Source organism: Agelaius tricolor, unplaced genomic scaffold, assembly GCF_023055355.1.
Source record: "Agelaius tricolor isolate 1412-34295 unplaced genomic scaffold, bAgeTri1.0.p SCAF_11, whole genome shotgun sequence".
Classification (NCBI taxonomy): domain Eukaryota; kingdom Metazoa; phylum Chordata; class Aves; order Passeriformes; family Icteridae; genus Agelaius; species Agelaius tricolor.
The window spans coordinates 10,625,965-10,650,301 of NW_027269271.1; the positions used below are offsets into that span (position 1 = coordinate 10,625,965).

Sequence of the window (24,337 nt, forward strand, 5' to 3'; positions counted from 1 at the left end):
GTATTTCAGGGATGTGAGTTTAGCATCGTTACTAGAAGTACAGCTTACTATATTCCTCTGCTAACTTTCCAACAGTGAGCAGATGGTTACCCTATTACCAACCATTTGCATTTAACATATTGTAATGATTTATATACCACATGTCACCGAGCAAAGTAAAAACAGTCGATGGTAACTAATTAGTTGAGCGTGAAGATGTATATCTCAATGTATATATCCTTATTGTGATAAAATTTAATCTTCTTGGTTGTTATTAGGTTTAATGTGTGGTGTACAGAGGGTAGATTATAACAATCCATTGTTCTTCTCTACCAATCCTTCTTAAGTGCATTTCAAAGTATTTTACAAATCCTAATGTATCAGATAATTGGCTCATATTACAGGACAACACACATCTGGAGAGGGTGGAAGTGGGAATGCTGCTTAGCAGAGAGGAAGTATGCTCAGAGCTACCATAAAGACAGAAATGATTTAAGAGAGAGAATGAAAAGAATCACAAGGTCTTCAAGGGAATTTGCACGGAACAAGCTGACAACTACTGACATTGACATGAACATCAACATAAGAAGATAGACTCAAGGGTTCAGAGGAAGAATATAACTTTAGAAACCTGCCCTGCACAACTAGAACATGGGCAGGTCTATATGCCATGTATGGCACTATCCATGGTATGTCCCAAGGCCTGATCAGATGTAACCTACAGTATGAAGCTATGGATTATATGCCTTACCCTGAAATGGTTTTTGTTCACTTTTTGGCTAATTTCAAAATGGTGGCTATCACCCCAGCTATGTCAAAATAATTAATAGTGAAGTACAGCTGGGTTACTCCAGAGTATAGCAGCATTTCCAGCATAAAAGTCTGGATGAACTGTTACGTGAGCAACCAGGTACTGTTGACAGATTGACTCTAAGGCTCCAAGGACTCGGTATGCTGCAAAAATTACAGGTGGTCTCATTCGGGAGTTGCAGTATGTCAAGATGTTCAGCAGTTCCTGCTCCCTCCTAATGTCATTAAGACACCTCTTGCTGCTCAGCATCCTTTCATTTCTACCATATCCCACAGATCTCCAGGGACACAGCCTGTTCTCCTGCAAAGGGCTGCAGCCAGCATTCTGCTTTCCTGAATGCGTCAGCAGCCAGACTTTCTCTTGGGAATTCGACCTGCAGTGTAACTCCTCGGCTCCTTTTCCCTGACACTATTGCTGCCTGCTAAAATTGCAGCATTGCCATTTGTTTCTGGAGCTCTTTCCTCCTTACTTTTCCATGAACTAGATGATAATCTGTAGGAAAGTGTTGAAAACTTCCGCTGTAGCTCAGCCCAGTTAACGATACACTTGTGTTTTACTGAGGATTTTTCACCACAGCCTGCTGTGATCAAAGAGGGACTGATGATTCCCTTTGAGCACGGGTCACTCCTACTGCTGAGGCACAAAAATCCCTGAGGTGGACTCCAGAGGGAATGGCAGGAAGGGTCTTGCAGACCCCACATAATGATACCATTAGACCTTGACCTTTACTAATTCACTTTCTATTTCTGAATAGGTGTGACTGTATCACTGGACTTGACAGAACCGGCTGCTTTACATCAGCTCTATCATACGGGCATGAGACAGGATGAACAGACTGAGATGTGTGAGTTTTTTCTCATTTTTTTTAAACAGAAGCTGGGATAGCCTTCTGACTTTGTCCTCCCTCCCTCCCTCATTTTCCCCCCTTTTGTTTGTTTTGTCCTCCCTTCCTTTTCATCATCTGTTTTCCCTCATTCCTCCTACATGCATTTGGAACTCAGTGAGTTAATAAGAGTAACTTCATTCAAATTACTCCTGACTTACAGGACGGCATCTGAAACGAGTATCAAGACTGGTCACTTGTTTCAATACTTAGCTTCTAACATACAGGGAGTGATACAGAGCATATTATGGCACCATTCTAAAGGGAAATGGGAGGAAAGGCAGTGGGGTAACTCTCTTAATTTCAGATATTTCCCTAGATCACAGCTGAATGATGGGTTATTTATTACAGCTACAAAAAAAACCCCACCAAAATAAGAGAGAGAGAAGGACCACCTATGTCAAGAGAAAGTACGTGGATATTTTGGGTTCAGCTACTACTTTCTGAGGCACTTCACACACTGAGAAGTGTTGAGGAAGAATCAGCTCCTAAGCAGATACAGTCAGGTACTGACATGAACAAAACTAATGGCAGGCAATATCACACGCTGGTACCATGGAAAGGATCAGAATGCAAACTTAAAAAAGCCCCAAACCCACGCCTAAAAAATGGTAGCTCCTATTACTTGTTAAATAGTTGGAAATTTTTAAACTTTTAATGTGATAATATGTTGTACCACTCCAGCTTTAACTTCAACCAGAAGGACATCCCTGTGCCAGGAACCATTTGTATATGTGATACAGGAGATCCTTAAGCTTATTTCAGTGTTTGCATTAAATTGCACTCTTTTCAAATGAAAAGCTTAAAGGAAAGAAAGTTTCTGCAAGCTATTGGAATCACTGAATTTATTCAGAAGGCTCTTTGGATTGCTTCTCAGCATACAAAGCAATACAGAAAGAAAAATCCTCATTTCTTTCATCAGGATTTTTATCTCTACTCCTTTAATATTCAGTGGCAAAATGAATTATACTACAAAAGGTTTGGTGCCTCTCCTCAATAACCCTGATCCTGCATGATACAGAGCTTCATTGAAAGACAGCTGGGGGAATACTTGATGTCTTGCAAAAAAGAAAAGATGACCAGATGCTAATGAGCTAAGGTGGTGAGTGAAACCTGGGGATTTAAACCCACTGATTAATTTCAAAAGCATATAGCAGAATGAGGGTCCTAGACAGCATTCAGACTCCACTGCTCTGCTCCCCTTCCAGCCACTGTGACTGAGGCCACACCGAGCTGATGGACAGGACTTGTGCCATCAGGATCCAGGGTAGAAATCAGTATTATCCAAACACAAGCACCAGTAAAACCCACCCAGGACACCTGTACTGAGTAAACCCCTGGAGACTGTTCATGTGTGAATAAACACCATGACCATTTATTTCAGCTCCTGATGATCCTAGATTTGCTTACAGAAAATGAAGGACCATTTTCCTAAGTGACATACTACAGTAGATATATTAAAAAAGCAAAAATTGCACTTGGGACTTACAGATCAATTGACATGCTCTTAAATACATGCTTCTTTCTCTTTCCTGTTCTCTAATGAGTTTATAATTTAATCAGAGAAATTGCTAGTTTCCCTCCAAATACTAGTGAAAATCTCAAAGGAAAAAAGCTGCTTATGCAAGTGTTCCTGTAAAACAAAGTGTATTCAAGTATGGTAAATAACTACTAGAGTCAAGAATGGTATCCAGTTGTATCCTTAAAAGCTTGAAGACTACATATCTTTATACTGATGGTCTGGTTCTGAGCTGAATATCAATTAAAACATTTTCTATTCTAAATAAAACTACAGCATTTCTATAGATTGTAACTTCCCTCGGGCAAAGCTCTGCTTTTGGGTAAATTACAGAGGGACATTATCATACAGTGTTGCCAAGTGTATGACAGAGTAACATAGACATTTACTCCAATTAATCCATCCACTGCACCTGCAGAATAAGCCAGAGGATGGCACCCAGTAGAGCCCAGGCTGCCTGGTGGAACCGTGTGCCTGAAGCTGCAGGGTGAGCTCCCACTCAGGGCAAGGGCCCTCACCCACCCAAATCCACCACAGCCTCAGGAGCAGTTCAGCCTCACAGCCAGCAGGAGCAGCGGGCTGACCAAGGAGACAAAAAAGCCCCAACCCCCTCAGTAGCAAATATATTTTCCTTCAGATTAATTTATTCAGATGCTGAGATGGATTTGAATTTCAAATAGATAAAGTGAGAGCAAGGAAGTGCTAAAACTGAGGTTACTTTTCATTTGTGTATTGTGAGTTAGAGGTTTCTATTGCAGCTGGGACTACAACCGCAGCTGAGACGCGGTCAGAAAACCCTGGGGCTTAAATACAGAAGCTTCAAGGCGAGAAGAGTATAAAAATAAATTCCAGAGGGCTTAATAGCATTGTGCAGAGACTGGATATTCTGGTGTCACAAAGAAACTGGTGGCTCTTAGATCAAAACCTAATCATTCAAAAGCAATAAGAGCCTTTGTTTTACCCAGCCAGTCATTCTGTTACCCACTGGGACCACGGATTTTACAAGCATCCTGAATTACAGTTAATTTACAGTGTATAAATGTACATGTCACTGACAATATAGAAGTTAGAGCAGAACTACTTTAAAATTAACATGGTTAAACCTTCAGCAGTCTGATCCAAAATCTGCTAGGAACCTTGAGCTTGACTTCAAAGGAATTATTATCAGCATTTTAGTGAACTTGAACAAAAATAGGTTTAAAACTGGGAGCTGTACCTCACTGCTTACTGCCAGGACTGTCCTTCACACGGAATTGAACACAGGTAGAGCCTGCAGACGGGTCAGGCCACCTCTGCAGGCAGCACAGTGAAAGAAACCTTCCTGAGGCTGTGGCACAGGGCACCCTCTGATCCTCTGCAGCAAGGCCAGATGAGGGAAAAATGTCTGCTCTTTCCTAGCTTCCCATCCCAGAAGACTTTATTTATGCATTAGTTGACCTTTCTAGCTGTTAGGACCATCTTGCTTCAGCAGTTAATTAACACAAGTGCCATAATTTAATACAGTTAATGCTACTTTATGCCCTTTAATGTACCTTCCATTAGTGATATTATTGTAGTATTACCCTGTAAATTAAAATAAGATCAAGAATAAGAGAGGCTCTCTTTAATTAAGGTACTGGCACACTGCATCGTCCATTATTCACTAGAAAAAATCACCCTGATTTAGTGAAGCAGACCATCAGTAAGTCAGAATTAGTTCATGTGGATTATTAGGTTTCTTGAATAATGGGAGCACAATGGGGTTGCTGAAATTGCTAACAGCCACGTTTCCTTTTTTTCATCACCTTAATAAATACACAATGGAAGTGGTAAATTGAAGAAGAATAAACAGGTGGTAATAGAGAAGGAAAGGCATTCATTGAGAGTACACAGGTTTTCATCTCTAATGCAACATACATCAGGCTTATTTCACACCAAAATGCAAGCAATGACAAAACAAACCTATATTAAGTGGGCAAGTCTCCTGCCTATAATTCATTGTGAAGTATTAACCACCACATAGTCCTGTATATTAACACAGTGGCTTTAAGATAGATGCTTTTCACTGTCATTGATGCTTAAAACACAGTGTGAAACAAATTACATTTTATGCTGCCTTTAGAAATATGCTATTATGAGCTTTGGTGATTTTAACTGTATTTGACCTACAGGTTATGTTTTTCAGAAAAAGGAATAGCTTTAAAGTGGCTGCCAGCATCTTTCATCCACTATATGTCAAGCTCCTTGGTAACCTCCTGTCTTCATGGAATAATCTAGTCTAGTTTTACCAAATTTATATAAATAGCTGGGTCTCAAAGCCCAGCATATGAATCTTGGTAGCAAAACAAAATAATTTTGTAACAATTTCCAGTATACATCCTCAATTAAGGAGCAAGAGCTGGAAAACTCAGCTGAACGGGAAACTGTGGCACAACTACCCTGGTAACCTTTGCTTCCCTCCTCTGGTTCCCATGCTCAGGCCATGCCAGGGCACATGCTGGGAATGTTGATTGGGAGACTCTGGTAGGGAGAGGCCATAAAGTTTCTGGAAGAGACAAAAAATACCTGAAACTAGGTAACAGTGGGCTCATTGCAAGTTACAACGGGTGCAACTGAATAACCAGGGGCTGTGTAGTGTAGCCCCACAGCTGCTCAGCAGGAAGCAGGCCCTAAAGACTTTTAACAAGCAAGGCTCACTAGTTATTGAAGGAAATGGCACCAAATCCCAAAAGAGCTGTTCTTCTCATTAGCAGAAAAGTGATAAGAATTCACATGAATCTAATCTACTGAGGTACTATTACACATCAGATACTTCTTTTAAAGTACATGTCCAATTACTGCAGCATTTAGACAACAAGCATCAGCATCAGATAAGTTCTCTGTACAGTCATGCTTCATTTCTACAGATAATTTTTCACAAGATTGGTGAGCCCCAGATGTGCTCAGAAGGTTTCTGTTTCTAATTTGCATGCAATGCACTCTTTTTTAATCCTTCAGATGCTTTCTTTGATAAAGTAATGATAATCTAATTGAAGTCAGACTAAGCTCCAAATGGGTTTTCAGACAGGGAACAGGCTTTCCTTAAAGCCTAAGGACCTACAAATCCTGAGCTTTGATATGATGCCTCAGTAGAGCTAACCTATGTGAAGGGAGCCCAGAGGAGAAAATATACACATTAAATAGGTGTTATTTTCCTATATTGAGGCTAATTTTACCAAACTATTTCAAACAGAGTATCTTAAGCTGTTCAAGATCCACTTAGCCCTCCCAAGAGACTTCTGAAAAATAATTTACAAGGTAACTAATGAGCATTGCAAGAAGAATTCTTAAAACAGCAACATTTATTTTAGGTTTTCAAATGTTAGACTAGTCATTTTGTACGTGTGGATATATAGTTGATGTGGACACAGAAGACTGTAACTGCATGTTAAATCTCCAGTCCTAAGAAATGTATTTTGATGATTTTGATTTTCACTACAGGAATAATAAAAATACAGTCAGCACTGTTTTATATAATCACTATTTTTTTCACTCAGTTCTGAGTCTGCAAAGAAAGTCCCTGACCTTCCAAGACAGATTAACTTTTCTGTTTGTTTTGATACTTAGATTCTCTTGAAGAAAAAAAATTTTTAAAAAGCAAGTCTTAAACCCTCTACAGGAGAAACAGAGAAGGAACAAAAGGTATATGAGACTGGCAAGTGAATTGCTAATAGAGGTGATCCCACTTATTTCCTCTGAACAACTTGGCATCCGAGACCCATACAAAGGGATCATTCTCCTGCTTGAGGGCATCAGTCAATTGCTAGCTTGAGCTGGGAACAAAATTTCTGATAGGAATGTCACTGCAATTATTATTTTTGGGACTACAGCACTTGATACCAGCCACCACTTGCCCTAGAGGTAACCATTTGTCTTGAACCCAGCTGAATAATCATCTTTGTTATATTCAAATCAGTCTATCTAAAACACTGTTGGGTTTTTTTCCATTTTAATTCAGCTTCTCTGCATTTCAGAGCTAATTAAAGTAGAAGGAATGGGCTCTAATCTCCGTTGCTTTCCTTGTCCACAGCCAGACCTAGTGGGAGGGTTTGGGCAAGGGTTGCTGTATCAATCACAGCTCACATTAGAGACCTGGCAAGGTCAAATGATAAAACAGAATCTCTGTTTTTAGTTAACTGCCATTGGATCAGACTCCACCTACATAAGAGAAGAAAGAGTTCGACTGCTAGGGTGAATTCCTGAGCCAACACGTGAACCGTGCTGCCTGTGAGACCCAGGGCTCAAGATCCAAGGTGAGTGCCAGCAAACACCCAGACCTTGTGCCACTGAGTCAGAAACTTCTGGTATGACAGCAATGGCCTTCAGTTGAGCCAGATTTCCAATGAACACTGACAGAAAATATCATCTTATTTGGGGAAATAAATAGCTTTGAATACCTTCTCAAATCAAACACATATGCCTGTTTCTAAAGTTATATATTCTCTTACCTTCCGTATACCCTTATGTCTGAAATTGCATAAAAGTAGCGTGCCAGGTGTTGCTCATCAACATATATTTCACCAGTTGCTGGCCTAAGCAGTCTTATCCTCAGATCTGTGATGGTAAAGAAATCTCTTAACTTCTTGGTGGTGTCAAGCTGGCCATAAAGAGAAGCCATGTTATGAAGCCGAGGTCCAGCAAAAAAAGCAAATCTATCTTTGATTTCAAAGTGGATTATTTTACTATTTGTCATGTACCCAGTAGAGTATTCCTCTGTGCAAATGATTTCTAGGACTGTGTGCTGTGATAAATCCCTCACTGATTTTGGATCCATGTGAAAAGCATCTAAGCAGTCTGTGGCATAGTACTGGTAGGGCTGCCACGTTCGTCCATAGTCGAGTGACTTCTCCAGGATCATTTGGTCAGGACGGCCAGATTCAAAGGTGATGACTATGTTATCTGTAAGCTCAATGGTTTTGTTCCAGGAGAGGGTAATATTAACATGAAGAGGCTTTGGATAGTCCTTCCAAGTTGTGGACTGCCAAAATGTGGAGGGATGTCTTCCTTCCAGATCGAACATCAGTTCTGGAGGATGAGCCAATTCTTGGGTACTTGCATCACATTCATTATTGCACATGTAGGGATTCCCCTGGAAAAGAGCAAAGCAGTGTTACAAGGGGCACCACAGAGGTGAGTGTGACACACAAGATGTTTCTTGACTGAGGACCGCTTTTCGCCAGGAGGGAAGCCAGGAAAGAAAAAACAAATGCCTGCAAGTAATAACTTTATCTTAATGAGATTAATCCTGGCTGTTTTACCTGTTGAAGTACAAACACAAAATAGACAGCACCCTTGTGTCTGTACTGTAGACATTTTTCTTAATATATGTTAAAGAAAGAAACAAGGTTATTTACCCTGAACAACTTGGACCAGAGACTGAGTCACAAAAGACTAAGAACGGTATGAAAGTCTCTAATAGCTCAGTAACTCCAACTCGTCTTAGAAAGATTCAGCAGCCAAAGAGGATATCTTTTTGAAACAAGCATGTTCCCCAGAGCTCTGCCCAAAAAAGTACTAATTTTTAGGGCAAGTGTATTTTGTTAGCAGTGCAGCCTGTGTATATTCAGTATGAGCCAGTATTCAGTACACTTTCAAGTTTCCTTTCACCCAGGTGGGAAATTTATCATGCTTAACCAGCTCAACGCTGCCCTGCCTTAAAACATTTACACTTGCAACCAAAAGCCATTAGAAAAACAGTGCTTTGTCAGCTCTGGGACTTGATTCAGGTATCTGCCATCTTATTACGGGGTACCAAAGTACTTCAGAAAAGACTTTTCATGAGGCACCAGGTTCAATTTATCAGGACAAGATAATCCAGCACTTGATTAGGTGGGAGATGTCAGTGGCTCCAGCTGGAACACTGCCAAGGTGGCAGGAGCTCTGAACTGAGGGTTGAGTTAAAAACAGCAACAAAAAAAGCTCGCCAATAGTGTACAGATTTTACTGCTGCTTGTCCTCTGGAGCAAGGTGAAAGTGAATTATTCCCTTTCTGGCCTTTTGATGCATTAACTTTCACACTACAATCTTCTGCTTCTTCACAAAGGCTATTTTGTCTGCAGATTGGGGATATCTTGCAGCAGTTGCCAAGATATCAGACCCTGTAGGCTGCACTGAATCACGTATATCTAATTTCAGCTTTCAACAGTACGTTAGTATTTTGCTACTTGTTCATTCTGTGTTTGTTCCAGAAAGCAAGTGCTGCTCTCTCTATCCTTCCCTCCACCTGACACTCAGATTGTGGAAGAAGCCTCTATTCACTGACAGTCAGCACTAGGGGAAAATATGCACATGCCTATACCTGGCAGAGCTCAGTGAGGTCATTAATGTAGGCGTTATTGTCATTATTCAGACTTCCCTGCACCTGCCCTGAAAAGAGAACAAACCCTGGCATGATGATCAACCTTTTCTTTTCTTATAATTGCAGTTATACTTCTCTCCATTTCAAAGACCAATGAAGTGACTCAGTGCTATCCAGTGTGGAAAACAGGTTTCAAACATGAGTTTTCACCTTGGCCACTGCTCTGCTCCTTGATATACTCCCACAAAACACAAGCAAAAGAAGTTCTGCACTCACTTTGACCTCCCCACTGGCAATTTCCTCTTACCTGGGTTGGAAAATGCTGCTTTCTTTCCCTGTCTTTCTTGTTAATACAGCTGAGTGCTAAAACTGACAACGATTCACTGGGACTGGAAGTTAGGGAAAAAAACTACATGACAACAAAAAGGGTTATTTGAAAACCAGCTGTAACAGGAAATACTCTGCAAAATTTTGTCTATAATCTGTTACAGCTCTGATTTCAAGCTCATGGTTGCTATTTCTATGCCTTCCTTTTGAATAAAACAGTGAAAATTAAAAGTAAGCTTCAAGCAGGAGAGAGAAAACACAGAATTTTTAAATATTTAAGCTCCATTTAATATACCAGATACAAATGGTAAGAATCTGCTAACTTACACAAGCCTATTTTCCTCAGGGAAAATATATATATTGTGAAATCTGTCAAATTCCAGATCCTTTGGCTATATGTAAATATCAGTTTATCAGAAGATGCTCAGATTGCATAAGTCACCCCTGTCTGAGGTTGCCCAGAAAAATCTGGTCACTTAAATCTGTGTACTTCTAATCTATATGCTTTATGCTTCTGCTTTGGCAAAAGCAACTGCACTGGGCAGTCACGGGTATCAAAACCCAACAAATAAATGCTCCTGTGCAGCCAGACAGGTGCATTAAGCACTGCTGAGGGATGGCTTTAGTTTCCTGCTCCACAAGCAACTGCTGAGTCTGTTGTGACTCTTTGTGCTAAAAACTAAAGCCACTCTGATCCCTTAGTCCCTGGATGCTGGAGGAAACATGTTTCATGACTTCCAGAAGCTAACCCAGGTTGTATGGGATGTAGTGTTTCTTTCTCTCTCTTGGTTGATTTATTTTACTCCCTTTGCCTTTTATCTTTTATGTTTTAGCAAAAGCTGAGGTGCCAACACAATCAGAGAATAACTGGGAAGGGGGGTTCTAAAAACACCCAACAAGCTAATGTGAATACAGTATGACAGTGAGAGCTGGCAGCCCCAGCTTGCAACTGAAATGCAGTCTACAACTCTGTGCAGAGCTTTTTAGGGAAAGATGAGATTATTCCAATTAATGGCAGAGCATTGTGAGAAATAGGTCAAAATCACAGTGCTGTCCTGTCCTGCACCTGAAACTCTTCCCGGTGGTAACAGCAGTGTCACAACCTGCCACTGAAACACTGGGGTAAGGACATCACTGCAAATGAGAATCCTAATGAAAGCTTCAGGTATATCCTCACCAATGAACTTACTTATTCTTTTGATTTTATGGCACAGAATTCTCTTTTAAGAGGTGAATGATTGGATGACACCAAAATAACCTCTGTGGAGTTCAAGTGCTTGAAAAAGAAAATTAGGAGAAAAAAAATCTAAGCTGATTATAAGCCAAAAAAATAAGTATCCTGAATTCTAACAGGAGAAGAGAAATTATGAGTTTATGTAAATTCCCCTCTGTCTACTGACATGGCAATTGCCGATGTAATTTTGAAATATTTAATATAATTATTGCTTCAGAGGCTTGGAATCAGGTTCCCATTTTCTCTGCTTGCAACTTGGCTTTCAACTGCTTCTAATTAATCTTAAATGTAATTTGCATGGTAAGTCATACTTACATTACCAAAACAGTCTAAAAGGGTCTTACTCTACACAAATGTCCCTCAGTACATGTTATAATGAAAACAATTAATGTAACTGGGATTAGTTACATATTTTAATGCCTTGATCTCTAAGATAATCCTCTTTAAGACTTTTGCCTCAGTAAAATGAATACAACAAAGACAAACTTTGTCCAATTTGTGAAAACCAAGCTCAGTCTGTGTTGGGGCCATCTGAAGGACCAGACCATTAGCATCTCTAAGTAATTTTGTGCCTAGCAGGCAGCTGTAAATAGATCTTCATTTAAGCCTTCCAAGAAGCAGCTCTTCAGTAGGACAAGGTGGAAAATATTTGTAACTTTTCAAAATGATATTTGAGCCATTAGGAGAGTTCTAAATAATTAAATACTGATAAATACTTCTAAACACTTTAGTGCCAATTAACATAAAAGGTAGCTGAGTCTTTCCCAACACCACAATCATGGCCACCTAAAACAACCCACTATTTTCCTGTACAGCAATGGGAGATTGATATTAGATGGCTCTTTGCAGGCAGGCAAATTAAGCTGCTATTAATTTTGGTTTTGACTGCTCATGGAATTGAAAATATTACTGAAACTACTGCCATGGTCTAAGTGTTGGCTTTAGGAGGAGGTACCTGATTTGCAGGCACAGTGAGGACATGTGGCCATATCACATGACTTGATCACATTCAGCCCAGGCTGGAAAAAGCAGAGTTACCTGAGAAGTTCCTGAGTAGGCTGACTGGGCCCAGTAGGTTTTGCCTCAACTAGCTGGATTTAGTTTGTTTTAGGACAGCAATGTCTCTTTGTGCCAGGCAGCTTGAACTTTTATACTGGTGTTGGAGGTGCTCTGCAAGTGTCCCTGGCTGGGACACTTGCTTAGTCCCACAGCTTTTTGCTTGCAAACAGCCTGAGCCCTAGTCTGCATTTACTGCCTAGGGTTAGGGGTACACTAGGGATAGGGTTTTGAAAACCACAACGCCCAGAGCTCCAGGCACACTGCAGCTGCAAAAGGCATCCCAAGGGAAACACAAAACTGCCACAACATGCCTTCCTCCACCTGGCCTTGCTCCCCCTGGGCAGCAATGTGTCCTACCAAAAGCCTCTCCAGGAACAGCACAGTTACCCTAGGGTGAGGATTTAGGTCAAAACCAGATGTCCAGCAGCAGTGTGACCTCTGAATGTCAGCAGAGGAGCAGCAGCAGTGCTGCAGCTGCTGTTCAAGGGTTGCAGTTCAAGTGCTGCTGTTCAGGTGAAGCCTCTGGTCTCTCACCTGTGCAGCTCCTCAGTGGCACCCACTCAGGCTCAGGGTTCAGCTGAAGATGTTGCTCCTTTCAATGTGTTCCCTGTCCACATTAAGACCTCATGGACTTTCTCACTCAGGAACAAAGACAGAGGGGCTTAAATCTGTAGCGTGAAGACTGGAAGCTGTATCACAGATTTCATGCTGTAATGGACACCTGGCTAAATCCCTGCAGAGGATTATAACTTGCATTTTCAAACTGGTGAAGGCTGCTGAGGTCAAGCTGGCCAAGACTTTAAAAAGAACCAAAGTAAATTTTCAAGGAGTGAGTCACTCCAACTGATTTTTATACCACTGCCACAAGGTAATTAGATCAGATGCACGAGACAAGAAATAAATACAGCCTCACTTATTTCTGGAGTGTGGCTGTGTGGTAAATTACCACATTCAAGTCACACTTTTAGAAATAATAGAGTATTTCTGTTTTCCTTTTCAAAAGATCATTACAATTAATTCACTTGGTGCATGCTGTACATTGTAGGTGATTAATTAGACAGTAATAGCTAACAGCAGCAATTGCCCTAATGCTTACATTTTGCGTGTGGTTTCTAACCAGGAATTACTTGTTTACCATGACAGAGCCAGATTATGGAACCATTAATTGTGAGATACTACTACACCTAATAAGGTGTTGTTCTGCTAAAGGCAAACAGTCAGTGAGGTGGAGGACTGGCAAGGTCCAGGATCTGGTGCATGATAATTGATGTTATCAAAGCCACTACATCCATTAGCTGGTTTGAGAGCATCTCGGTCAATGTCTGCAGAATTATTGCTGTGATGATGACAGGAATGGCTGTAGACAAGAACATTTTACCATCAACAGCCTTTCATCACTGCAGTGACAGCATTTTAAGTTAAAGTGATTTAAGTTAAGAAAGAAAAAGTGCTAAAATCTGAGTGGAAGATTTGATGCTCTTTCAAGAGCTCCCAAGCGAGGGCATCTGGATGCCCAGACTAGCACTTTGAACTCTGAGCTGCAGGCTGAACAATGTACATTCTTCAAAATGAGCAAAAAAGAGAATAAAAGCATGTTTAAATCAATACCTTCTGGGGAGACTTAAAAAGATTAAACCAGGGAGGATGTGACTGGCCAAAAATAGACAATAATGCTTAACAACTTCATGCACTTTTAAGCTTGAAAGTACATTGTAGATTATGGTCCTGATGGTGAAACAAACTCGGTGTAAGAAGGCCCTTGTAACTCAGATTTAGAAAAGATATTTAAGCCTCTGAAAATCTGGCACTTTTGCTGTGTGGCACAAAAACCTAGCTAATTATTCTTCATGACAACACCTCCACGAGGTATGGAATCCTACACCAAATTTACATATAGATGCAGAATTAGAGAGAAATGCTTTTGCATGATGAACTCAGTAATCCCTGATTATATTGTACTGTTGCTTGCAAAGCCTTTTGGTAGATCATGTGAAGGTATTGCTGGCATACAGAGTAGTTCTCAGATTACTGCCTCTTTTCAATACTATGGATTGAAAATGCTGCATAGGAAAACATTTAATATTTGCAGCACCAAATGCATTGGTGCATTTGCCAAAGGCATTTACTTCCTAGCAGAACATTCTCTATTTTTAGTAACTTTAGTTACTTTTTGAAAATTATTTTCAATTTAGTCTGTGAGTCAAATGGAGTTTTGTTTCCTCTGAAATATTTCTACCCACTCTGGAGAGTGAAAATCCTTCTTTTCCTCACTGGTAGCTTTCTGCTGCTGAAACTGTCTCTGACTTGGCAACCTTGCTGATGTAACTTTGGCCACTTGATCCTTCTGGCATAACCTTATGGCAGATCTTACTGGCACCGACCCCAGTGTGGTTTGGTTATTTCAGAAACTCAATATTGGTGTTTTCCTCTTGCATTAGCAGGTATCTGGCAACATAATCACTTTCTTATTTATAGCTTTTGCAGTGTCATGCCATGCCTGATGCTGGGACCCCACTGTGCTGAGCTCTGGCTGAACAAGACAGCAAATGTTCCAAGAAAAACTGAGTTTCTTTTATACCAGATAGATACCTGGATTTAAGGAACTGAAATCCAGGGGGTGTAATATCCCCTTCTCTCAGAACAGTGGCACTTGTCCTGGCTAAAGCAGCCCATCCATGAGAGCCCTCCTTGGACAAGGCAGCAGAGGGTACCCATCTCCAGCAGCCTGCTCAGCTCAGCACTTTTGTCTGAGCCAGTTTTCCAGCCATCCTGCTGCCCTGCAGGAGCTCTGGCAAGGAAGTTGTGCAGGAGATACAGGGGGTGTCCTCAGCTGGGAATAGCTTATGCTGCCAGAAACAGCAGCTTGGGGTGTCTCTGCCTTAGCTTTTGTGTTCTGATATAGCTCTCATCTTGCTCACTTTCTGATTACTTTGGACTATCCATGCATCTGAATGGGAGCCATTGAGAAGGTAGAAAGAAGAAGTCTAAAACATTACAGCTGAAAGGTGCCATTCCTGAGCAAGGAAAAGCAGTGCAGAGGGAAGTTGGTCCATTACTATGAACAGATGTTATCAGTGATCATGGAGGGAATGTGCGCATCAAAATCTGAGAAATTAAATCATCCTGGTGGGGACAGGAGAAATCAGGGTGCTGGGAACACTAATTTTTTTTTTTTCTTGTTCCCTTGTTGTTATAAATGGTTTTGTTCAGAGTTTTGGTCCAAAAAGAAAACTGCATACCAAAATGTTTGGGAAACAGGTTTTGATAGCATGGAAGAGCCCTGCAGGCCTTAATGTCTCCCCTCTCCCGGCCTGGGAGCAGGGGTTGATGTCCCTGACCAGCCCCACCTGGGCCCCAGGCCAGACCCTATTAAAGCTCAGTCTCTGTTCTGATGCACTGCTTGGCTAGAAGAGTACTGGTACTACCAGAAGGAATGCAACAGCTGGGAATGAAGTGAAGCAGTGCAGATAAATTGACTGGCTTAAGGGCAACATGAAAATGCACCCTAAATAGTGAACAAAGAGCTAAATTATGCCTGTGCTGTTGTACTGATGCTTAAGTGACTAAAAGGTCACTTACATACAAAAATAGCTACTTGCATGTGCAAGTGTTATGTTGTAGAAGACTACTCGGGGAATGTATGTGTCTGTTGGACTTAGATACAACCATTTCTGTCCCAACAAAATGAATTTCACTGCATATGTCCCCCCAAGGCATCATTACAATTTTATTCTTACAGAGAGCAGCAGGATTGAGGACAACAAATTCAGATTATTTCCTTTCTGACAGATGTAAACATAGCACCTGCAAATGCTTACCCTGGTCTGCACTGCAGGTATTGCTGTTGCAAACTCAACAATCTAAATTCAGGTATGAAGAATTCTGTTTTTTCTACTGGCAATATTTTACTTCCTCTGTATTTGCACATCTGTGTGAGCATGCTGTATATTTTGAATTTGTTTTGCCTGATAATTTTATTATTTCTTGAAAGTGGAACTGTAGAATATGCTACAGCTGGGAAGTACAGCAGTGTGATGGAAGGCATGGCTTGTTATGTCATTGTGATTGTTGGTTTTATGTTTTACTCTGAATACTGGCAGGCTGTGTTAATGCAGATAGCCAAAGGCACTGTACCAAGCTATTCTGATTGACAAGATTTTGCTATTGTGCTATTTTCATGCACAGAAAAGCACAACTCCTTTACTAGGAACTAGTTAAAAGGGAAACTAACAAAACCAAATCCCAAACCTTTCTCAGCTTTGTGAAGACAGAGTTCTTGTTTAAGTATTCACCCTCAGAAACAGGATCTTACAATTTATTTCTCACTTGTGATCTTCACCAACTTAAAAGGTGCTATTTGATTGCCTAGATGTGCAGCTACACAGTCATTCTGCAAAATCTGTGGGATATTGACTATGAATTATGGCAAGACAATGAGCAGAAGAAAACCAAATCCTCCACGGTATTCATTAATGGTTGCCTGTGACAAACCACTGTCAGCTTTAATAGTTTTCCTGGGGTGATTCTTGCTTCCTCTGTGGGAGACTTTTGAGATTGCTAAAGAGGATTCCTAAGTTGTAGCAATAGTTAAATAACTTTCATCAAATGTAATGCAAAACAGTTAGAAAAAAGTTATCTTTGATTTCATTTTATTTCTTCATAAAGAAGTAATCTTTTTAGAACAGATGGTCTAATCAAATACCTGCACAACCAACACTAAGTAATGCCTATATTCACTAGAGCATTACCAGAACAGTGAGCTGACGTTTTACTAATCACCCCAATGAGAGAAATGCTGAGTGCCATTCAATAAAAAGTTAATTTCCCAATGCTGGACTAACTTTTCCTTTGTTATCATTGAAATTAGACAGCCTTTCCAAGCCAAGGCAGGCTGGCTTCCCCAGCTCTGACAGTCCTCCTTTATTTTGCATGCTATCACACCAGTTTGAATAGGATGCAGTGTAGTAGCTGTGAATCAGGATAGCAAAACCAGGTCACTTAAAGCTGTAAAAAAACTTTCAATCCATGTTTATGTAATGTTTTGCATGTTTATGTAATGTTTTGCATACTACTTTTTAGCTCTAAATCTCCAAATTACTTACAACCACGTTCAGCTGCCCGCAAAGGTACAGGTGCAGGAGATCAGACAAAGAGGTGAAGTAATTAGTGCTCAGATGAGTGGTGGCTAAGCCAGACCCTCTTCCTTAGCCTCAAGGGCCTTTGTTTCAAAAGAAATTTTTTTATTAATTATTTTTTTCAAAGACAAATTTTTTAATTAATTCTATGGCTAATGCCATAGAGAAAAGACAGTGCAAAGCCAGACAACAAATAAAAAGAACTAAAGAGACAGAAGAAATTATTTTCTTGCTAGGGATATCTCAGCTGTGTTTTTGGGACTGTCTGCATCTGTAGACATTGTTCATCCTATTCCAGAGTGTTATTGGTTCTGTGTGCTCGTGGACCTCATGCAAATTTGTATTTCTACAATAGCTGTAATTTTATTTCTGATTCTTAACATCAGTATTATTTTTGACAATTTCAGACCTACTAATACATCTATTGCCATTCTTAATAAGTTTTAGAGCTGATGGATTGACACTGAATGTCAAACACCACAATCAGAATAGTTGATGTTATGCAGAAACACTGTTCCTAATATCTATAACCCCCTTCCTCCCCATCTTATTATTGCTACCAAATCTGCACTCATTTCTGTTGAATTTGGTAAGAGTTTTGTGGCAGGATTTCCAGGCTTAGAGGACCTTTGCATGTATGTGAATGACTTAAAGGAAGAACGAAAAAGAACATAAACAATAATGACAGTTGTAAATGAAATCCAATTTCACCTCATGTCTCTTAAAAGGTGGGCCGCATTGTTTTCCTTTCATTTGATAAAATAAATATTTTTAATGAGTCACAGTGTATACCTACATAAGGTGGAATTGTTATAGAGACAAATTTGAATGTTGAATTTCATTATACAGTGAAGGGATGTCTTATTAGTATTCACAATGAATTGTGTGATGTCTCTCCACATTCAAATTAGAGTACATAGTGTTTTGAAAAAGAATAAAGTCACTCATCAAATCCACATTAGGATACTGCACCAATATAAGTAATTCAATCAAAAAAAAATCCCCATATATTATCTTTTGAGGAAGGGTTGCAAACTGTGATAAACTGGTAATTTGTTCGGTTCTGTGCTGGAGAATGTCATGTAATTTCCTTCATGACATATGTCCATAATAAAAAATAACCACACAGCTCTGAAAAATATACAATGACTTCCTAAAATCATTAATACTGTTATCTGCCAATTTATACTTCAAGTTTGGTATGTGCTTGCAGTGCCTCCTAACAGCCTGTCACTTAAAAAATTTATTTCATCATAGCACACTGGAATATGGAAGAGCCCAACTGGTTGTGTGGCAGCGCTGCTGAAAGGGGAGGGAAAGCAGCTGCTCCTGTCCCATGCAGAGGGCAGGGTGTCATGTCTGCGTGATCCCTGCTGCTGCCTCAGGTGGGCACCTCAGAGCAAATGGCATAAAACCACTCCCAACGAGATTTCGTAGCCTCAAGCGTTGTCCCAAATGATAGAGAGTACCTCCCAAGTCTGAATGTGAATCTTTTACCTAAAGTTAAACAAGAGGATCTCCAAGTGCAAGCAAGGCTTATGATAAGGTATGTAATAACACTTTCAATTAACTCATCAGATGTGGAGCATGCAACCAGCTCCCCTGAACTGAGGCAAACTTGCTTCCTGGGTTGTTTATAAAGTAATTCAAATCTGTGAATTGGCAAGACTACAGAGCTGTGGCAAGACTTCTGCAAGCTGGGGTCTCTTCCTGAACATCTGCGTGCCTCCAGTGTAACCAGGAACAGTCATGAATTCATGGCACATGAACTGGGCTAACCCAGGTAACTTTGTTAGTGAGACCAGGGCAGCCTGGGCCATGCAGTGGTCTGGGCATTTCCGTGCTGTTGCCTATGGGGGTGTTGTGCTGCCAATTCTTTTTCTGTGCTGTTAACCCCCCAGAGAAATTAAATCTGCATGTGTATGCTAGGACAAGACAACTGTAACTCACGAGCACTGTTGAATGAATATAACCTAAAAGGTATTTGGCTTTTGGTAAGCATTAGGTGGAGGAGTTTCTCCGAAGATGAGACTGAATGTGATTTTTCTATAGTGGTAAAAATAGACTTTCTACAGTTGCCTGCTGGGATGCCTGAAGGTAAAGTTTATGGACAGGGTTTCCTTTTATCATAATACATTTCAATCTATTACAGAGCAAGTTGATAAGAAAAGCTCTAACTATGCTTCTTTCCACTGTACCACCCTGGGAAGTAATAAATGACAGCATATTATGTTCCCTATCAGTCCTACCCATCACACATCTTACAGAAGATGTGATAAAGAGAAACACCTTGGCTAGAGTAATCCAATTAACTGCTGCCATTTGAAATGTGAAAAATTACATTCTCTTATTCCAGCCTGCCTGGTTGCTCAACTAATTTTGAGCAAAAATGCTGTTTAATGACTTAATGGTTGACTGTATGACTACTTTCCAACAGATTCTGTTTCCTGCAGTAGGTGCAAGCAAGGTCAAAACCTTTCACCAGCCTGCAGTGTCCTGGCTGTGCAGCCCAGAGGTCAGGGTGCTAAGGGACAGGAGAGTACTGGGACAGCCCAGCTCCACCTCAGCTGCCTCTGTGAGGGGCACAACAGGGACAGCCCCTCCCCAACACCTGGATGTGCTTCTGATGTCAGGTGGCAGCTGGGCAAGGCAGCATCTGAAGCCAGAAAGGGATGAATATGAGAGATATGCCTCCATGTGTTCCTACAGAGACTCAGTAATTCAAACAAGCTAGCACTGCTCAGCATTTATCTTTAAATGGAATTTTAGGTTCCAGCTAGTATGAAAGGAGCTGTATGAAGTGCACTTACTAGAATGCAAGTATCTGTTTATAAAATGAGTCAGTACTTGTAAGGGTGCAGAAATAAAAGACCTCAGAGCAGGTGAGGTATTCTCTCATCTGACAGAGAATTTAAGGCTGTACTGTGCTACAAACCAGAGCCATATGCCTCTTTCTTTAAAGGTATGCAACATTTACATTTTCTCATATAAAAACCCCTTTGCATATAGCATCTCAGTATTTTCAGGCCCCAATAAAGTGCTTTACGGATAAGAAGTGGCATAGCTCTGCTTGTAACAATGTCTTTAGACAGCATACAAAATCACCCTGTTCCACATGGCCATCTGTGATATGTTAATGCAAAAGTAAAAAAGAAAAAAGCAACTTCAAAAGATATGCCCTTGGATTTTTTAAATTTTCATTTCTTCTAATTTTTCACTGGGCATTTACTGAAAGTGCTGCAGTGAGATCAATGGAAAATAACTCCAAGTTTTAGCTTATAATGGAAGTGAACATAAGGCTGTAAATAATTTTAAATGGATTTGAGATTATTTTTGTGAATTCTGTTATACAGCACTTGAATGCACCAGTTAATAGTATTTTGTGGGCACATGTAAGTTCAAAAAGCTGGTCAATAATTAAAATATATATCTAAGAAAAAAGCAAGCCTCTTAAGGCATCTTTGATTTTCCTAACTCACAGTGACATAGTAAGGTTATGGAAATTATGTATTAATGTAATTTATTCAAGAAGCAGGAGAGATACTTGTCTTTGCATGGGAGCTATTAAAGAAAAAAATCTACTGTTTACCTCTCATCTCCTTGCAAACATTTGTGACTCTGTATCTCTCTACTTATCTGTATATATTCTGCAGCACAGTACTGACTAGCTTGTAATCATAAAATCAATTCTTCCATGTGATATTATGCCTACTCAAGTTCCTTCATATTTCGCAGACTGCTTTTTTAGGCTTCATTTTGTAATCGTTATTTTGCAGATATAGGAGAAACTTATAATAAAAAAAAGAAAAAAAAAATCTATATTTATGGAACATTTTCTTGTAGGGTCCTGTAACCCCCCCAAACCTGGAGAAACTGCCTGCATACTTGCAGGTGTCTGAACTTGGTTGATACCAAATGTTTGGATATGTTGCTCAAAAATATAAACTTCTGACTTTTTTTTAAAATCTGCAAGCAGGTAAGAAAACCATTTAAAACTCTGTGTTGAATATATGAAGGGGTATTTAAGTAGTTATAAAACAACCCTATGACATAAAAAATATTTTATTAGGACTTTATAGTTTATTTAAATTCTCTGAAGTTTCTTTCAATGAGGCAAATCCTATCCAGAGATTCAATTAATTTAATTCCTAGACATGAATTTGCTGAAACCAACAGATGTTCTTACTGAATAATATGTGAACAGCAATTGAACAAAAGCTCCAGGAGGTATCCCAGTGCTTATGAAGCCCCAGATCATCCTGTCACCTCCCAGCAGCTTTTAACTCTGCACACACTGAACTTCTCCAAAGCTGCTTTGCCATCAGCTGCTCCCCCAATGGCAGTGGAGGAAAATGAGGAGGCAGTTTTTGACTCAGGGAAAACTGAAAGTCGCTGCTCTGCTCCAGGAGCTTGCAGGTGTGGCAAGGCTTAGGAAAAGATCCCTGCAGCATCCTGGAGCTGTGGGGAATCCATGAAAACAGGGAGTAGGGGCCACAGCCCCACCTGAAGGCAAATAAAAAGGCAGTAAAACAAGTATGACTCAAACAAGTCTGAAGAGCAATTGTGTTTCTCTGAGTGTAAGGCAAGTGTGTTTCATACCAGTGCTTGCCTTCTCAGGTGCTACCTTTGTTAATTAAAGAAATGCTTTATAATAGAATAGCTGTCACAGATGATATAATGCTATCACTTTGATATCTTAATTAAATTACACTGCAGGTTCTAAGTCCTTCAGGACACCTTCATTGCAGATGCTTTGTGTTTGTCAGTCACCATCACAAATGGGATTTTGTTTTGTTTTGTATTTTAATATCTATACCTACAAATGCCTGGCTTTATTAGTTGAGTCTAGGCTAGCAGAGTGAAGGTAGCTATGGGATGATGTAACTACAAGAGATTAGACTGAAAAGGCCGATCTGTTGAGGTTCTGACTAGCTTTTATACAATAATGAATCTTATCACCCTGCAGGAGAGTTTAATGTATATAGCAGTGGTGTCAAAATGTGGATTATGTACTGGATAGTCCATATTTTCCATTAAAAATCATAGATGTCAGAGTGTCTAAACTCAGTGTTTGTCATCCTGATTCTTATTTGCAGCAGAGGAGCCAATTTTTAGCTTATGCAGTGGTCCAAAGGGCATAACTGTGTTGAATGCCAACGGTCTGTATAAAATGTTTGTAGTTGAATTACACGAACAAGATTTATACAATGGTTGAAGCTAAGTAGAGGAAAAAAAAGCTTTCTGCTGGCTGTCATTCTGTTGAATGTCTTAATTATTACTATTTGTTTACATGTTGGTATTGCAGTGGCATGGCATGGAGTGGTGCAAGCCCACAGCTTGCTGAGGGCCATTGTCCAAACAGGGGTGAAGACAACCTCTGCCTGGAGGCACTGCCCATCTTGACAGCATTTTAATATCTCTCATTGTCAGTTTTATTATTTTGTTGATGGCCAGCTGCTCTTTTGTCACTATTACAATGACAAGCTGTCAAGCATGTGCTGGTCTTGGCAAAGCTCAGGTGTTTGCTTGTTGCTGTGCCTTGGAGAAGGGGATGCAAAACAGCCCCATCCTACACTCCTGAGTAAACCCAACTAGCAAAACTTCAGGAAGCAAAATAAGTATAAGAAGAAAATATATTCATCTATACATATATGTATTTGGTGCTGTTACTCTGGCATTTGTGATGGACAAGTCCTTCATGTGTCACTCTTAACTCCCACTGAAGACTGTGGGAATCTTTGCACTGATTTAAATTGAAACAGACCTGCTCCTAGATGCTCCAATTATGGAAACAGCAGCAAGTGCTTATGAGACAAAATTTTCTCACACTGGGAGAAAAAAATAATGAAGGGACACACTGTATTCGATGTGGGACATGGAACAAAATGAGTCTCTTAATGATGAATAGTTGTAAAGGTTAAAAAAATGACATTGCAACAAACAATGTGCCCTTTTAGTCACCTCAGATGAGGACTGATCTCCTACTGTGTTTCATTGTTTGGTGTTATTTTATTACTGGACTTAACTTGATTTAAAATTAATTATTCCTTAATATATCTGCATTAAAAAAGTGCCGAACACCAATTATGAATGATGACATTTAAAATAATTCACCAAGTGAGTGTAATTAAGTTACAAATAGACTGTTCTGCAAATAGAACTGCTGCTCTGAGGGCAGGCTGCAGCATGCTGCCTGCATGGCATTAGCCAGACAGGCACTCCTGATGCATGTGTGTGCTAGACTTGGGAAACAAAACTTTTCTGAACTGGTGAAATAACCAAGAATAATAATTGCCTGTGAGTGTGATCTTGTAAGAAAATACACCATTATCTATAAAGGCAACACTCCAGACTGCAGTGTCCTAAGTGATTTCATGCTTTGTATTTTTAAAATAATTCTTTAAAAGGCCATTGCAATATAAACCAACTTAATGGTGAGAAGGCTGCAGGAAGCATTTATTTGAGTTTTGAATCTGTAATAGAGCAGTTGAGTAAGAAGGGTTGGGGAAGGCTTAATAATTTTTGCAATGATTCAACACAAGCAAGTACTTCCAAGAACAATACATTTCTCTTCTTGCAGTACAGTTGCTTTTTCAGTTTTAGAAGAAGCTCTTGTTTTTTAACACTCCTCCATGACAATACAGAAGTTACATACAAAGGAGATTGTCTGTTGCATTCCTAAACTGCTCCAGAGTTTGAGGGAAGATTATGTCTAGCTTTCTGGAAGATATCAAGGGTGACTGAATAGAATCTCTGGGAAAATACACATTTACTCTTTAGTGCTGTGAAAATATAGATAATCTGGACTATAGTGTCTATATTCTTATCTTTAATGAAATGCTATGGGAAATCTGTGTAAATCAGGATAAAGTGGGAATAACTCTTCTAACTTTGTTAAAGCTGCAACAGACAACAAAACAATTAGGAAATTAGAGCTTTAAACATGTATTAAGTTCCCTGCAGTACCTGTAATCAAAATTAAATTTCTCTTAAAAATACATTAAGATTTTAGAAGCTGAATACTTTGATATTTGAATATGTGAAATAAATTATATTTTGGATGCTTGACTAATT

The 24,337-nt window shown here is 39.8% G+C and overlaps 1 protein-coding gene across 10 annotated transcripts in view; it reads right to left on the reverse strand.

The window, feature by feature from the left end:
• NTNG1 (netrin G1) overlaps window positions 1–24,337 on the reverse strand; it is a 147,300-nt gene that overhangs the window by 77,429 nt on the left and 45,534 nt on the right. For all 10 annotated transcript variants that reach the window (XM_071436100.1, XM_071436097.1, XM_071436096.1 and 7 more), the window contains exon 3: window positions 7,659–8,299. In XM_071436100.1, the coding sequence (XP_071292201.1) occupies window positions 7,659–8,299 (641 nt within the window). The remainder of the gene's footprint in view (window positions 1–7,658; window positions 8,300–24,337) is intronic.